Source organism: Chionomys nivalis, chromosome 3 (genome assembly GCF_950005125.1).
Source record: "Chionomys nivalis chromosome 3, mChiNiv1.1, whole genome shotgun sequence".
NCBI classification, from domain to species: domain Eukaryota; kingdom Metazoa; phylum Chordata; class Mammalia; order Rodentia; family Cricetidae; genus Chionomys; species Chionomys nivalis.
In genome coordinates, this window is record NC_080088.1 from 86,101,082 (window position 1) to 86,118,738 (window position 17,657).

At 44.2% G+C, this 17,657-nt stretch overlaps 1 protein-coding gene across 1 annotated transcript in view; it reads left to right on the top strand.

Moving 5' to 3' along the window:
• Usp12 (ubiquitin specific peptidase 12) overlaps positions 1-17,657 on the top strand; it is a 55,442-nt gene that overhangs the window by 26,502 nt on the left and 11,283 nt on the right. Inside the window, exons 3-6 of the mRNA XM_057765049.1 lie at positions 4,202-4,415; positions 12,895-13,124; positions 15,524-15,600; positions 15,697-15,780. Coding sequence (XP_057621032.1) covers positions 4,202-4,415; positions 12,895-13,124; positions 15,524-15,600; positions 15,697-15,780 — 605 coding nt within the window. The remainder of the gene's footprint in view (positions 1-4,201; positions 4,416-12,894; positions 13,125-15,523; positions 15,601-15,696; positions 15,781-17,657) is intronic.

A 17,657-nucleotide genomic window follows, 5' to 3' on the forward strand; every position in this document is an offset into this window, starting at 1 on the left:
TGTGATTAAGTCTGTATTAAAACTCCAACTTTGCTTAAAAACAGCAAAACAAACCAGCGTTGACCTTGGGGGTGGTGATGTGGAGGATGGCGTGGTTAACTCAGAGGTCAGTATTTTAAGTCATATCCCCTGTCCCTGTAACGTATGTGTCAAGTAGGTAGTACTGTAAACAATACTGCATCTTTGGAGCTGTTTTAGAACTTTTGGAATGGGGTGGGATGTAGCTGGGTGGCAGAGCACTGTGCAGCTCAAGACCCTAGATTCTATGCTCCCGAATTGCAAGGGGGTAGGGGCGGGGAGGAGGACACTTCAGGGTTTTGTTTGAAGAAGAGGCATGTGGATTTTTTCCGTCAGCCTTTAAGTAGCTGCATTTCCAGGCTTAATTGCTTTTACAAAAAGCATGTACTAGAAGAATTGCTACCAGACCTGCCTTATGGGGGGGTCCCTTTTGGGCTATGAACGTTAAGGTCACCAACAAGCACTTATCTGTGGGAGTTAAGCACTTTGTTTACAAATCAATGAGATAACCACAGTTTAATTAGCCTAGCGTTGTTAATGATCACCTGGTTACAGGTTTTGTTTTTCTTTTAATCTGTTTTAAAATTTTTCCTAACTAAATTCTTTGAAAACCTTGTTTTTGGCTTTGATCGTGAGGTTGTATAGGTGTATCTCTGGTGTTGGCAGGTGAGGAATTTGCAGGAGAGTGTCTTCGTGGTGAAGGATGCGCTGAGTAGAGCTGACCGTAGAGGGCTGTTTCTTCACTGCTTTGCGTGAGCCTGCCCACCTTTGAACGCTTGGCCGTGTAGTTCTCACATCACTCTTCAGTACACACAAGTGAGTTAGGCTCAAGGACTCCATTGGGAAGCTCCTGTGGATCATTCTTAGCAAAATTGTGCTTGCTGGGGCTGGAGAGACAGCTATGAGGTTAAGAGCACTGGCTGCTCTTGCAGAGGAGCTGGGTTTGGTTCCCAGCATTCACATGGCTGCTCACAACCATGTGTAACTCCAGTCCCAGGAGATTGTACTTCCTCTTCTGGCCTCCCTGGGTACTGCATGGATGTGGTGCCTAGACAGGTGCAGGCAAAGCATCCATACATGTAAAATAAAAATAAATAAAATCCCAAAATGTTTTTAAAGATTATTATTTTCTTCCTAGATCTTATATCAGGCTCTTTAAACTGAGTTGTTTGGAACAAGGCCTGGTGTGAAGAAGAGAGAATAAAATGAACTTGATTAGGTGAAGGTGTGTCCTGTCTGTTTTTTTGTTTGTTTGTTTGTTTGTAGTTTTTTGAGACAGGGTATTTCTGTGTATCTTTGGTTATCCTGGACCTCATTCTGTAGACCAGACTCGCCTCAAACTCACTTAGATCTGCCTGCCTCTGTCTGGGATTGATTTGATTTCATTCTTGTCCTGCTTCTCTCCACCTGGCAGCAACAGCCTACTTGAAGGTTATACTTCAGAGATGCTAGAGGTTTTCTGGTCAAAGAAACATGGCCCAGAGACCCTGGCTAGATTGGTGAGGTATGCTGTCTACCCACGGATGCGAAGAGACTGGTGTGATCAGCACCGGACAGTGTGTGGATAAGGGGTGTTGGCTTGCACAAGGAAAGAAGCACGGGCCACTAGAGTAAGAGTGGGAGTGAGCAACATGTCCACAAGATTCAGTAACAACCTTGGGACCCCTTGGGGGAGTTGAGGTTGGGGTCACTTAAACCAGAGCTGGCTGGTTAAAGAAAGTAATTTCTTTAGTGGCCAGGGATAATGCTAGCTTGCCATACATGCACAGGCCTGCACACACATAAACAGTATTATAAATTTTATTTTATTTTTTATTTTTTGGTTTTTCAAGACAGGGTTTCTCTGCCTCCTGAGTGCTGGGATTAAAGGCGTATTATAAATTTTAAAGTATTTTTGGGGCTGGAGAGTTTGGCTTTTGACACCTGTGTCAGTTGACTCTCAGCCACCTGTAGCTCCAGTTCTAGAGATCTGACTTCCTGTTCTAATAGATATCACACAGACATAAAAATAAAACTTTTTAAAAACTTGTATTTCTTCTTAAAAAAAAAACAAACTTCTAAGCCAGGAGTGGTGTCACACACCTTTAATCCTAGCGCTTGGGAGGCAGAGGCAGGCAGATCTCTCTGAACTTCAGGCCAACCTGGTCTACAGAAAGAGTTCCAGGACAGCCAGAGCTGCATAGTGAGACTCTGTCTCTACCCCCCTCCCCCGAAGCAGGGGGGGTTATTAATTATGAAGATTGACTATTAACTGATTATTGGGAAAGAATTCTGACTCTTGAGTTTTCCTCAATGGAACTGATTAAAGTTAAATAGAAGAAAGCCATTCAGTGGCCTGACTTAGGACTGGGTGCATGCTACCTGCTGCTGTGTTCTCAGAAGAGGGCCAGGCTGTCTTGGTCCCAGTGGGAATTTGTACTAGATAGTTTTATGTCAACTTGACACCAGCTAAAGTCATCTGAGAGGAAGGAGCCTTAGTTAAGGAATTGTTGTAAGATTGGACTGTAAGCGAGTCTGTAGGATATTTTTTAATTAGTGATTAATGGGGGAGGGCTCAGCCCATTATGGGTGGGGTCCTGGGCTGGTGGTTCTGGGTTCTGTAGAAAGCAGGCTGAACAAGCCATGAGGAGCAAGCAGCCAGTAACCAGAATTCCTACATGGCCTCTGCATCAGCTCCTGCCTCCAGGTTCCTGCCTTGTTTGGGTTCCTGCCCCGACTTCCATCAGTGATGAACTACGATATGGAAGCATAAGACAAACAAAGCCTTTCCTCTCCAAGTTGTTTTTGGTCGTGGTGTTTCATTAAGTAACAGTAACCCTGACTAAGAGCTATCTCACAGTTTTCATGGACGTGTTGCAGATACCCTCTGGTTTCTCAGCCTGTGCTGTTTGCGGCTTTGAGTTTTACAGGCAGTAAGTCCTCTTTGTCTTCACTTTTCTGATGGAAGTTCTGATGGAACTGTGTTTTGCTTTTCTTGCATTTCTGTGGAAGTTGTTAAATTCCTGCTGCATGTCCTTTGATAAGGACGTCCAAATGCTGGGTATTGTCCAAATCATGGATGTTGTGTCTTTAGTTGCCAGCACCAGACTGTGCTGATGGTTAGATTTCTGTGGTTGTGGTATAGATTCTGCTTTCCGGATGAGGTGATGCTGGATGATTAATAATGGATCTTAGTGTTGTGCGTCCTGCAGGTGCTCTTTCTCTGGATAGGCGGGCTGTTGAGTGACCACAGCCTAGACTGCAGCAGCCATCCTGGGAAGTCTTCATTCACAGCGCCTTTCTGAAACAGTGCCAAGCAGGCATGAAGATGGGCAGCCACACGTTCTCAAAGGCTTTCATATCTTTTTCTCAGATTTCTTCAAAAAAGATTCTAATTGTGCTGTGTATCTTAGTGGATCTTCAGGTTTCTGTTTGCTTAGTTTCTTGGAAGAAGAGCATACAAACAGGAGGTTTCCTGTGGCCAGGCTTAAGCTTTCTAATTCTGGAACTGCAGGCTTTGCCTGGTTCTGCCTCACAGCCATTACTCTACACAGATTCTGCATTTGCTTTCAGTTTGACATGGGATGATCCCATTTACCTCAGAGAAGAGAGAGGGAGGATTCACTCTGTAAGGTCGTGTCTCCTGGGTGCTCTTTGACAGGAGGAAATAGAAGTTGAGACACACACAGCAGCACATGCCTGCGAGTCCACTGCTGAGGACCGACTGCAGCCTTCTCTGTGGGCTCTCAGCCTTGGTTGTTAGACAGTCTCCCCAAACCAACATTCCCAGCCAGCTTGATTTTTAGCTTTTGTTCAGCATTTGTGCTTAGTACATAGCACTTGAGAGATCTTGATAGAAAAATCTTACTTTGGCATATTTTGGTGAAGATTTTTGCTGTTGTTGTTGTTGTTGGATTTGAGACAGAGTTTCTCTATGTAGCCCTGGTTGTCCTGGGACTTGGCTCTGTAGACCAGGCTGGCCTTGAATTCACAGAAATCCTCCAGCTTCTGCCTCCGGAATGCTGGGATTAAAGGTGTGTGGCACCACTCCCAGCTTGTGAATTACATTTTTAAAAGCATGGTGTATAACAACTCTTGTTAGTAATCGTGGGAATTCAGAACAGAAGATTGAGTCCTCCACCTCACCCAGGCACTTTCTCCACAGCTGCACTCTTCATTTAACGGCCGCTCTTTCCTCTTGTAGTTTGGGAATACCTGCTACTGCAACTCAGTTCTGCAAGCACTTTATTTCTGTCGTCCGTTTCGGGAAAAAGTCCTAGCATACAAGAGCCAGCCCAGAAAAAAGGAGAATCTTCTCACGTGCCTGGCAGACCTCTTCCACAGCATAGCCACCCAGAAGAAGAAGGTTGGCGTGATCCCGCCCAAGAAATTCATCACACGGTTGCGAAAGGAAAATGGTAATTCTTCTGTTTCCCTGTGCTATTACTCCTGTGTCCTCGGAAGGTAGAGTAGGTAAAGTACAGCATGCTATAACTCAGGTGTTTTTGAACATGGTCTCTTTGTGTCTCCCACTGGGTTAGCTGTTTTGTTAATGACTGTGATGGGCACAAGCTAGGAGAGAAAGGACTTGTTAGGGTTTACATGTAGTCCCAGAGGGCAGTGTAGTCCATGCTGTTGGGAAAGCATGGCAGCAGGAGCAGGAGGGGCTGCCCAGCAGGGAGATCCTAGTTCAGCCCTACACAGGAAGCAGAGAGAGCACAGGAAGTGGGGCCAGGTTGTAAAAGTTTACATCTTCCCCAGTGTCTACTTCCTATAGGAAGGCTCCACTTCCTGAAGGTTCCATAACCTTCTGTGTAGATTCAGCAGTGATACCCAAGTATTCAAACACATGAGCCTTGGGGAGACAGAGATGTGGGCTCCTGTGTTCAAGGGGGTGTGGCTCAGCTCTAGTGATGGATGGGGGTGTGATCGTTTTTAGAGTAGGCTACTCAGGTAAAGTCCATGTGCCATGGAGTGAGAAACCCTTTCTCTTTTGTACCCTCAGGTGTTTGGTTTTTGTTTTTGTTTTTTGCCTTGTGTGGTAGTATGTGCCTGGAATCCCAGCACTCAGGAGGCTGAGACATAGACACAGCTTGTCTGTGGCCAGCCTGGACAACATAAGATCCTGTTCCCCACTCCTACCCCCTCCTAAAACAAAGCAAAAGAAAACACGTATTTTCCATGGAATGTGATTCTTTGGTTGCACAGAACTTTCCAATGTTAATTCATTTATCTTTTAAAAACATCTTAGAGAGTACATTGCTCTTTGGGGAAAGATTCTGTTTGTATAACCCACACCATTTATTAAAAAAGATTGATTCTATCACTTTTCTTACTTTGGCCGTAAAACAAAAAAATCACAGAGGTTGAGACCATTTGGCTTTAGAATTGGTAAATGTTAATTTAGTCTCATTTCTAAAAATAACTACTGGGAAGCCCCACCTCTTTCTTATTTGAGATACTTTTTATTTAATTTTACAAGACATTGCCACGGGACGTGCTGTAGTTCGCCTGCAGTTCCTGGGAGGTGCTGAGCTGGTGTTTGGCTTCCTTGACCCATAAGCAAGCTCTGTCTCGAGGTGCTGCTGCCTCAGAGGCATAAGTGGCAGTTGGAAAACCTGTGGGGTCCAGGCTTCTGTTCACTGTGGATATTTCAATCCGTGTAGAAGTGATTGAATTGTTGTTGAGTTGATCTATCAAATCGATACTCTCATAAGTATGATTGAAGAGGTCTTTGAGATTGGTGGTTGAACATACTAATGTGTAATTGAACCTTTACACTGTTGATTGAGTGAGCTGAAGTGAGCCTAGTAAAAGCCATCCTCTGTCATGAGGGGACCCCCACGTTGAGTGGCACAGCTGAAGCCGCTTCTTAAAGCTGGTAGGCATTCTGAAGAAGTATACATTTTCCTCACAAATACAAACATTTGAGTCCTGGGCACAGACCACATTTCCCTGTCGTGAGAGTTGTTTACTTGTTTAGATTCAAGATGTGCTTGGAGTTTTCTGTTTTTAAGAAACTCAGGCCAGGCGGTGCTGGTGCACTTTTAATCCCAGCACTTGGGAGGCAGATACAGGTGGATCTCTGTGAGATTGAGGCCAGCCTGGTGTACAGAGTGAGTTCCAGGACAATAGGGCTACACAGTCAAACCTTGTCTCCAAAAAAAGAAAAGGAAAAGAAAAAAAAAAAAAACCCAGAAAACTCCGATCAATCTTTTGGAATATGGATTAAGTTAATGGGATTTTAGTCCTCGTGTCTGTATTGACGGTCACCTTTGGAAGTGTATCTGGTGGGAAGCTTTTGTGCATGGAAATGAACCATGTTTTCTTGGTAACTGTTTTAGAGATGCCTACCATGCTTCTGTGTTTACACAGAGCCCATGTTATTTTCCATGTATAGAGTACTGTGCTTTTATTGGCTTTTAAAATTGATTGCCTGTACTTTTTAAGTGCATGATGACTTGTTTTTCTTAAATGTTGATTGACACATGCTAGACACAGGTCAAGCTCAGCGCGCGCGCACACACGCACACACACACACACACTCTTTCCTTCTGCAGAGTTTATGCCAGCCACTCAGCTGTGGCCCAGGTGCTAAAGTTAGTGTTTCAAACATCCTATGCAGTTATATACTTGAAGGCTTTTTAAATGTTTATTTGCCAAAACCTGCGGCACGTTTATAGTGTTTTTTTAATAGTTGGACATTTTCTAAAGTTTTTTGTATTTAGGCAGAGTAAATTCATAAAGCAGCAGACCCACAAAGTGCTTGTTTCAATGAGAGGGGTGCAGAATAAATATTTACAATAAATGTGATTTCTTCTAAGTTTCTTTGTTTTTCAACTTTAGAGATAAATTTAGTAGAAAAGAGTTCTCATTACTTGATATTGATGACATCTGTAAATATGTTTTAGAATCCATTAGTGTTTGCCTCAGGCTTGTGTTTCTCCTTGAGATTTGCATGTGGGAGCACACAGATCAAAGGGAGTTGACTGCACTATCCATTACATGTGTTCCTTCTGATGGTTTATGGAAATCTTTGGAAAACATGTCGCTCATCTCAGTGTTGCTGGTAATGCTCTGGGCCATCCTGCCTGACTCAGCCTCCTCATGCTCTGTTAGAAGCATCTGCATTTTCAATACGCACTCATCCAGATCTGTCCACACCTACAGCTTTACATTGCTAATTGTTTTGGTATTTGGGGAGAGAGCTTACGTTAACTTCTATTCATTAGTAAGTCTGGTTTTTTAAATTTTAACTCCTGATACCTGATACATAAGGGTTCCCCAAATGTAGTGTGACTACTTCAGTACCACAGTTGCGCTGCCTTTGATGACAGATTGGACACTAGGTCATTGTTGGCATTGGTTATTATTATGTACTGATTTCCTGGTGTTCACTAGTTCTGTGGAGGGCCTGGGAATCTAAAAATGAGCCTCTGGGGGTTTGACCATTCACAGGGGAGGACGGGTACCGGCAACTGTTTATGCAATGTGTCTTTGCTAAGAGGAGAAAGGAAGCCTGAGTGGCCTTGTTGGTACAGCTGTAGGTGTTGAGCAAGGGCAATTAGAGACTTGACTTGCAGAAGCCTAGGGTAAATGTGATAGAAGAAGACAAACAAACAAGCAAAAAGCCACACAAGCTACAGATACACTAGAGGATGGCCAGAAAGTTCACTTGGCAAGAGTATGTGGTACCATAATGACTATTTGATACAGGACAGGACCCAGAGCTTGGGAAGCTATCAGAAGCTGTGATTTTCATTAGGGGAAAATCCCTATTGGTGGGCATGGGCTGGCATGGGCAGCGTATGAAAGGCAGGGTGAGGGTTGGGAGGAATTGGAGGCTGCTACATTCCTCGAGGAAGATGAGCTCCCCTGGCCGTTGCTACTTCCCATAGGCTCACCATTATTACTGTGGAGGAAGTGCAGCAAGGTCTGTACTGATAGGACTGGGTTAGCTGGTGCTTACTGTCAGCTGAACAATTTGTGGGCACTGAGGCCTTACCAGTAGTTTCATGAACTTTAGCAATATATGCTGTGAATATCATGTTTATGTATGTGTGTATGTAAAATGTATTTCAAGTTGTTATGAGCCATATCTCCTTTTTACATATCCTCGTATCTGATAGAGCACCTACTTTTTGTTCATTGTTCATTCATTCATTCATTCAAAAAATGTTAAGCGCATCCAGGATGCTGCAGCCCGGTGTGCTAGCACTGCAGCTGTGACGGAGCTGAGGGTCTTGTTCTTAGGGAACCTGCATGTGAAGGGCTCTTTCTCAGGTGCTGTGGGCTGATCTCAAAATCGTGTGAGCCTATAAAAGCATAAATACATGGATTCAAGCCTGGGTGTGCTTGAAGGAGCAGATGGCAGTTGTGTACAAAAGACACCGGTTAGAAAGACTGAGGAAATTTCTCAATATTTACTTCATCCAGTTTGTTCACACCAACACCACCACAGAATGTTTTATGAACGCTCTAATTGCTTCAGTGTTCGGAAGAAAACAGCCGTTGTAAGCAGTATTGTTCTCTTGAGTTAATGTTGAAGCACCCTGGGGACTGTAGTAGCTTCTTTTCATACATTATTTAATACTGAAATTGTCTGTCTCTCCCCCTAGACTGTCAGTTCCATGATGGAGGGAACCCATTTGTTTTTCCTCACCATTGTCCTCCCAGCACATAATCCAGTTCCTGGCACATAGTAGGTGCTTACTAAATACGTGTTGAATGAGCAAATGAATGAATGAACTTGTTTAATTTACTGAAGCAATTTTGAAGTCCATTTTTGCCATTGTGAGATTAGTAGAGTGGAACACCACCCATAAGAAAACCGGTGTTTCAGCCGGGCGGTGGTGGCACACGCCTTTAATTCCAGCACTCGGGAGGCAGAGGCAGGCGGATCTCCGTGAGTTCGAGGCCAGCCTGGTCTACAAGTGCTAGTTCCAGGACAGGCACCAAAACTACAGAGAAACCCTGTCTCGGAAAAAAAAAAAACCAAAAACAAAAAACCCAGTGTTTCAATATGAAACACAGTATAGCTCTGGAGCCCTCCCCAGCCCTCCCCAGCCCTCCCCGCCCGCTCGTGTGCTGCTATTGTGTAATTCTACGGGTACCTTTAGCACTGTAAGTAGTTGTCTTTCAGGCTTTGCCAGATTCTGGCATACTGCACGTAGCATTACTAAAAACACATTACAGCAGAGTCTAGAGAGGTCGATGCGTGTCATTCTTAAAGGTTAAAGATATTTACGGTATTTCAGTGGATCTGAAGTCACTGTTATGTGGATTACCCCTTTCCTCCTCCCCCAAAAGATTTTAATTAAAAACTCATTTGCCTTTTTTACAATAAACAACAGTTATTTTGAAAGAACATGTATATATGGGGGGAAATTACCATTATAGAGGTGGCATTGATCCAGCATGTGCTGCCCACTGCAGTGAATTAATCATCCCTAGCTCGTAACTAGGTGTCCCGCTATTCTTAGAAAACCTTCCCGACTCCCTTAAGTCCTTTCCCCTCAGCCCCTGCTTTGTTACTCCTCTCTGTGGCCTCTCTTCTGACGCCTAGACTGGCCTTGAACTCTGTAGCTCCTATTGGCGTCAGACTTGTTGTGCTTCAGCCTCTTAAGTATATGGCCCTCACATTCTGTTTCTGACTTTCCTAAGTTCTTTTATCAATTCTCTAGTTCCTAAACTAGTGAGCAAGTGAAAAGTTTCTTGTTTTGTTTTGTCATTTTTTAAAAAAAGAAAACCAGTTTCACCCATGGAAGTGACCTATAGACACTGAGATATTAAGCTCCTGTGGATGTTGGGGTGGTCCATGAATCAAGCCATCCTTGGGCTGGGAGAAGTTGGAATATAGTGTCAGTAAAAGGGTAAGGCTCTCTGTATGACTGACTAGATCTTGATGCTTTTCCTTTGGTGGTGGATTCTGATATTCAAGCAAGAGTAGTAAGTTAGAGATGGCAGCTGCAGGCTGGCAAGCGTCACGGGTAGATGAGATGCAGCTCCTTTAAGCGGCAGGGAGGGTGGACAGTAAGTAGAAGGGAGCTCCGGCATTAGGATGTAGTGCATCAGTAGAGGATAGGGGACTCGGAGAGAGAGGGCGAAGCCATTGGTGCTTTCCGGGATGGAGGATTGACCTGCACTGGAGGAAAGGTTAAAGATGATTGACTTTCACTATCTAGCTTCACTTTTGAGCTTGCCGGGATGGAGTTGTCCTGAGCTCTAGTGGGGTTGTAGCGTGAACGGCAGCTGCACTCTCTGTAGGGGCAGGCTGCAGTGCCCTGCTGGGCAGGAGTGGGACGTGGACCACAGTGCTTTGGATCTCCTGTCCCGATGGGCAAATTCCAGCTTGCGAGTAAAGCTAAGGATCAAGTATGAAGTCAGTTTGGGCTCAGGCATGTGGCACATTGGGACTTGGACAGTTTTTTTTTTGTTGTTGTTGTTGTTTTGTTTTGTTTTTTTTGAAACACGGTTTCTCAGTGTAACTTTGGCTGTCCTAGAACTCGCTTTGTAGACCAGGCGGTGGCCTTGAACTCAGAGATCCACCTGCCTCTGCCTCCTGAGTGCCCCAGCACTAAAGGCACGTACCAGTACCACCACACCCATCTAGAAACAATTGGATCATAGCAGAGCTTTCTGTGTACGCTTAATCATGTCCAAATAGAAAGCTCAGATTGGGTTTGATGGCGCCTAAATGGGATCCATTACATTGTCTAGCTTCTTTCTTACTGAGTGTCTCAGAAATGTAGCCATGCTCTTTGACGAGGACCTGTTTCCCCATAACAGAGCCATACTGTTGTAATATGAGCGGCAGGGCTGCGTCTCCGGCACCCGGCCGCCCGCATGGCTAGCTTATGCCCCGAAATAATTACATTGGAATTGTATTTTTTTAATTACTGTCTGGCCCATTAGTTTTAGCCTCTTATTGGCTAGCTTTTACATATTGATTTAACCCATTTTGACGCAGCCCTGCCGCTCATATTACAACACCATACTATGATTTAAATAAGCTACCCATTCTTTTCATAAACATTTAGCGTATTTTTAGACTTATGCTGTTATAAGTGAGCAACCATGCCTGGCCTTGCTCCACTGTATGGTGTGGATTCGCATAGTTGCGAGAGCTAGACTGCGTTCTGTTATAACCACCACTCAAACTGCTCTTCAGAACACGCTGTGCCATTCCACAGCCCTGGCATCATTGCCAGAGAATGCCTCTTTCCGTTCAAACCAACTAAGTCATGCTTTTATTTTGCCAGAGTGATGGGCAAAGTTGTGATTGCTGTGCTTTAATTTTTGTCTGCCAATTACTTGTTGAGTATTGTTTGAGTTTCTGACTTTTCAGTCTGCGTCACCTGTTCATCTTCCTTGCCTGTTTTCTTCTACCTTTGCAAAGGAGACTTAGGAGCTGGTTTTACTTTTGTTCTAGGACACTCGGATATTGGTATGTAGATGTGCACTCTGCCTTTGCTGTCCCTTTGCTCGTGTTCCCTGACTTTATCATCGACAGGAACCCTGATAGCCAGTGCTGTGTTCTCAGCTCTCAGAATCTTCACGACAACCTCATGAGGTGGGTGCCTTAGCACCCTGGAGTTAAAGGACAGGCCTTCGACCATCATGTATTTGGAGGTGGTGCCGTGGTGCTGTCAGATAATCTCACTCCAACAGCTGCACTTGCCACTGGTGCTTTGTAAAGACCTTGGCTTTGGGAATGATCCTAATGCATGACTGCGTTCATCAGTAGCTCTTAAAAAAAACATATTTAGGTTGTTTCTTAGACATTCCCTATGTTTTTCCCTCAAATATGTATTATTATTTTTCCTTTGTGTGTGCTTGTATGTGTGTGTACTCCTGGGTATGTGTGTGTGCGCGTGAGCATGTGGATGTATGTGTGTTGAGATGCTAGGAAGCCACCTAGGGTCTCATGACAAGTACTGTACCATTGAACTATATTCTCAGCCCTGTTAGCTTTAAAAGAAACATTTGTGGTCTTTTTGTTCTTATTTTGGTTTTTTCAAGACAGGGTTTCTCTGTAGCTATGGATCCTGTCCTGGAACTAGCTCTATAGACCAGGCTGGACTTGATCTCACAGTGATCCACCTGCCTCTGCCTCCGGAGTGCTGGGATTAAGGATGTGTGCCACACATGTGGTCTTTCTTAAAGAGCATTGAGGATGTAAAAATAAAAGTCCCCTAAGTAGAGTTCTTTTCCATTAGTAGGGCCTACTTTGTATATTGCCTGGGGGTATGTGTTTAGTTTGATTGGGGGGGGCTCTTTTTTTCCTGGCAGGAAGACTTTACCTTCTCCAGTTCTTGTAAAATAAGGCCCCCAGCAATATGCAAAGCAAGGCCTGAAGCTGCTGACTGCAAAGAACTCTTGTGTGCTCAGAGAATCCAAGGAGCAGGCGCCAAGCCCAGCCATGATGTTACCACTGTCAGTGTTTGTGGCTGCAAGGGACATTCATGGAGCTCTGACTTTAGTGATCATGTGGCCTAGGTAGACAGTTCCTCATTCCACACCCATGTAGTCACTTACCTGCAGGAGTTTTGAAAAGCCTCAACCCTCTCATGGCCTGGTAATTAATTCCCTTTAATAACCTGGGCTCTCAGCGTAGGTTCAGCCTAGTAGTAAGTGTGCCGCGCTCCTGAGGACAAGCTTGCCTTTGGTGAAGTGTTTGTGGGGAACAGAGATGATGACGCTCAGCTGCTTCTCGTCTTCCGCTCTCATGGATTTGTTAGTGCTGCTTTTAAAAAGCCTTCTTCTTTATTTTCTTCTAATTCAGTCATAAGTTTTAGATGTGGAAGTTGCCTATTTTCTTGTAAAGTATAAATAATTAGTGTGTACTTCTAGTTCTGATAAAATGTCAGATGCACTCATTTCTTACTTTATTTCCAGAGCTGTTTGATAACTACATGCAACAAGATGCCCATGAATTCCTAAATTACCTACTCAATACAATTGCTGATATTCTACAAGAAGAGAGAAAACAGGAAAAGCAAAATGGCCGCATACGCAACGGTGATGTGGACACTGAGGATAACAACAGCACACCAGACCCGACATGGGTCCATGAGATTTTTCAGGGAACATTAACTAATGAAACCAGGTGTCTTACTTGTGAAACTGTAAGTCCATCAGAATGCTTGGAATGGAAAACGGTGTGATTTGTTACATTCAAGTTTTTCTTTGAGAACAAGGGTGTGGGAGATGAACTTGAAATTGGAAATCTGAGGTGAGAAATGCGTGTTCCAGGCACTTGTCAATCTAAAGGCATCCACCTATACTTTATGTTGCTGTGCCCGGTGGTGGGTGCTTTCATAGTGCAAGGGTGTTCACTGTAGTTCGAATATCTTGATTTTGTTTTTAGAATCATGTTATTGAAACTTTCCGTTAAGTAAGACTATAGGGGACGTACGGGTCATGGACACATAGGAACCTGCTCTGAGTCAAGCTTGGTTAGATAATTTCATTGCCGTGGGACACTCCAGGGTCTCCTCACACAAACCTTACAGTCTGAACGGTGTGTTGGACCCTCCGTGTTGAGTCTGAACAGCATCAGCTGACATGCTCAACACGAGAGTGCGAGGTGCTGCACATAACAGCGGTCTTCTCTAGGGAATACTTGCTGAAGAGCACTAAAGGAATGTAAAAGGAAATCACAACCCAGAACGTCCAGTGGAGGGAGTGAGCATGGAAAGCTGACAGCCGCTTAGTGCTTCTGTGTGACTAGCAGCACAGTAAGCTTGCCGATGCCATTGTCTCCAGTGCCTGAGTCAATGCATTGCTCACACGGTGAGATGGCTACGGGTCGCTGGGTGATGGGGACTTACTTTTCAGTCCCCTAATAATCTTACAGGGCCACTGTCTTCCTCGTGGGCTGTTAACTACAGCAGTGTGGCACGTGACTGAGTTAATTTATTTCCCCTTTTCTACGGTCGTACACAGTGTTGTTGGAATAGAACAGTACTGTGTACCCTCAAGGAGAGGCGTACCTTTGGGTGGACACTTGGTAAAGATGAAGCTTCAGTTGGCTGCCAAGAATCAGATAGATCTACATTAGGAGATAAATAAATTCTTTTCATGAGTAACTCTTAGTGGTGGATCTTCCCGGGTCACGGAAGAGGTGCTGGGACAGCAGTCTGTTCAGATGCTTTGCGCCCAGAGAAAGGCCGCCGTGGTGAGAGCCTCTTCATTGTCTGAAGCAGCAGGTCCTTGTAGGACAGTGTTTGATTCTAGGTATTACAGCAGCATTTCCATTGGAATAGTCGATATGGTCAGGGAATTGGACAGATTTTTTATATTTATTATAATAGACTTTGATCTGTTAGGCATCAACATATATATATATACGCATATGTATGTGGCACATATATGTATATACACACACATTTCAGTCTTCAGTGAAACAAAATGGTTACTTGTTGAGAAATGTAGTAACAGGTGAGATTCATCCTGGGAGACTTGTGTAGTGCTCTGCCAGGTCTTTGAAGCCAGGTTTCTATCAGAAGGGGGAGGATAGAGAAAAAACAGTTTAAGGAGAAAGTGGTAACAGCCATCCTGTTCAGTGTTTGACTATTATTCATGTAACTCTTTTTCTACCAATAAGTTCTTCTGTGGCCTGAAGTATGTATTGCAGAGAATTTCCTTAAGCCTAAACCATCAGTATACATATTCACAGCAAGTAATCATGTTCCTGCCTTTGTCAAAATAATCTAGAGGGGTGATATCTGGGTTCCTTCCAGAGTGTGTCAATATCCATTGTTTCTTTTGGTATCACACACATTTAAGAACCTGCTCTGCCAGAGAGAAGGTGAGTAGAGGGTGGTAGACTAAGCTGGAAGTCTGACCCTCATGATGCCTAGCAGGAACAAAGACTGCCCAGTAATATCCAGACAGTGTTATAGTGCCGGCAAGGATGGCTTCCACGGGTCCTATCATGAGTACATGTGCAGTGGATCCAGTGGCGGGTGTCGGAGGGGAGCCAGCCGACACAGGAGCTTTACCTCTGTTCTCTGAAGGTTACTCTTGGTCGTATTCCTTGCTTTGTCTTTTTCCATTTTTCTCCTTAAATGTGGATGTTTCCTGAGTTTCATTGCATGTTGGTTGTCATTGTTTTCCGTGTTCATTATCACATGTCCCAGTGAGTCCCCTCTGGATGTATCTCCTGACTGGAGTGTCTATATAATGCAGTTGGGCATGTTCAGAAGTGAAATTCCGCCTCACCGGGAGACAGCTTGTGCTTCTCAGAATGTGTGATACAGTGTACCCACACATCACCGCCTTGGGAAGCTGTGAAATTATTTTCTTCCTGGCCTCAGCCAGTGAGCTCCTCAGGGGCCTTTGATGTCTTTCCATACAGGAGATGTAACAGGTGGTCACTGGTTCAGTGCCTTTAAGTACTCCTCTTCAGGTGTTGTCTGTTGAGCGTAAGGAGGAAGAATTGCTTAGTCTGTTGGTAGATAACTTTAAGCTGGCAGCTGAAAACCCTGGTTCTTGGCAATTGAAATCACTCCTATATTTACAGATAAGCAGCAAAGATGAAGATTTTTTAGACCTTTCTGTTGACGTGGAACAAAACACATCAATTACTCACTGCTTAAGGTTTGTGTAGAATTATTTCTTTGGCAATTTACTATTTACTATGAAGTGAATTTTTTCAAGCATCCCTAACATAAGTTCATTTTGCACTTTTCGCAGAGGTTTTAGTAACACAGAGACTCTGTGCAGTGAATATAAATACTACTGTGAAGAGTGCCGGAGCAAGCAGGAAGCACACAAACGGTAATGTCGTGTCTTCTGAGTTAAAACAGAAACCAGAGTGTTAGATGATATTGTTATTAGGGTGTGTGTGCGTGTGTGTGCATGTGTGTACAATGGCACCAAGCATGGATGTCAGAAGAGTGTGTTCAGGGATTGTCTAGCATGTACGGACTGAACTTAGGTTTCAGGCTTGCATAGCAAGCACTTTTACCCACTGAACTATTTGCCAGCCTCTTTTGAAATGATTTTAGTGATTCTTTGGCCATAGATGTTGGGGGTAGCCTTTTCTTTCTGAAGTGATCTGTAGGAGTGTCCATTGACCGCTCATTCTTAGTTGTGTTTGTGTACTCTTAGCATGTGTGAATGTGTGTGTATGCAGAGACAGAGGACGACACTGGACATTGGATTTTCTGCTCCAATGCTCCGATGTGGGGTGTCCTTCTGTATATGTGTTGCTTTGTACCTCAGACCATGCCCTAATAGTCTATAGGCTAAATAAATTCCCTCAACAGCTCTCTGCCTTATTTTCCCTCTGGCAGGGTCTGTTACTGAACCTGAGTTCAGTTGGGTTTACTGTTTTGTGACTAGCCATCCAGCTAGCAAGCCCAGGTGATACTCACATCTCTGTGCTCACCCCCCCCCATGTGTGTTGCAGGGTCTCACTGTGTAGTCCTGGCTGCGTTAAACTCCCTGTGTAGATCATGCTTGTCTGAAACTCAGAGATCCGCCTGTCTCTGCCTCTTGAGTGTAGTGGGGAGCTGCAGGCTGTGTTCCTGCCGCCCCAGCTCCTGGTCGCCTGGCTAGCTTATGCCCCGAAATAACAACACACAAACTGTATTCTTTTAAACACTGCTTGGCCCATTACATCTAGCCTCTTCTCGGCTAACTCTCGCACCTGGACTAGCCCTTTTTTTTTTTTTTTTTTTTTTTTTTTTTTTTTTTTTTTTTTTTTTTTTGGTTTTTCGAGACAGGGTTTCTCTGTAGCTTTGGTGCCTGTCCTGGAACTAGCTCTTGTAGACCAGGCTGGCCTCGAACTCCCAGAGATCCGCCTGCTTCTGCCTCCCGAGTGCTGGGATTAAAGGCGTGCGCCACCACCGCCCGGTTGACTAGCCCATTTTTAATAATGTGTGTAGCACCCTAAGATGCGCTTACCAGGAAGATTCTAGCCTAAGTCCATCCTGGGTCGGAGCTTCATCGCGTCTGCCCTGGCGATGAGCTGCATTGTGTCTGTCTCTGAGAGGAGCTGCCCTGCATCTGAGCTCACTTCCTCTTCCTCCCAGCATTCTGTTCTGTTTACTCCACCCACCTATGTTCTAACCTATGAGGGCCAAGCAGTTTCTTTTTTAATTAACCAATGACCTTCCTCCATCATTTCCCCTTTTTCTGTTTAAACAATAAAAAAGGAAGGCTTTAACTTTAACATAGCAAAATTACATATAACAAAACAGTTATCAAGTAAAAATTACAATATTTACATCTATTTTATCTTTATCATAACTAAGGAAAACTATAACTATAACTAACTATTCTTCAACTCCATCAAAGACTCCAGAAAGATACAATATTACCTAAGCAAACAAGAAATAAGCAACTTTCAAACTCTAGAAATGACAGAAACCCAAAGTTGCTCTGTACCTTTGGGGCATCCATCTTTGGCCTACGGGCCCATAGTTTCCAGCAGACATTTCCACGAAGCAGGAAATTTCAAAGGCAGTTCAGTCACTATCTGCTGTGTCCTGCAGAATGTCTCGTAGGCTCTTTCATGAATCAGGAACCCCGAAAGATCATCTCACTTTTAGGCAAGTTCAGCAGTCCTCTCTCTGCAGGTTCTTTGTGTCCAGTTTATGCAACAGTCCAGGCAAGAGCAGTTTCTTGCCCAAATGGCTATCAAACTCCAT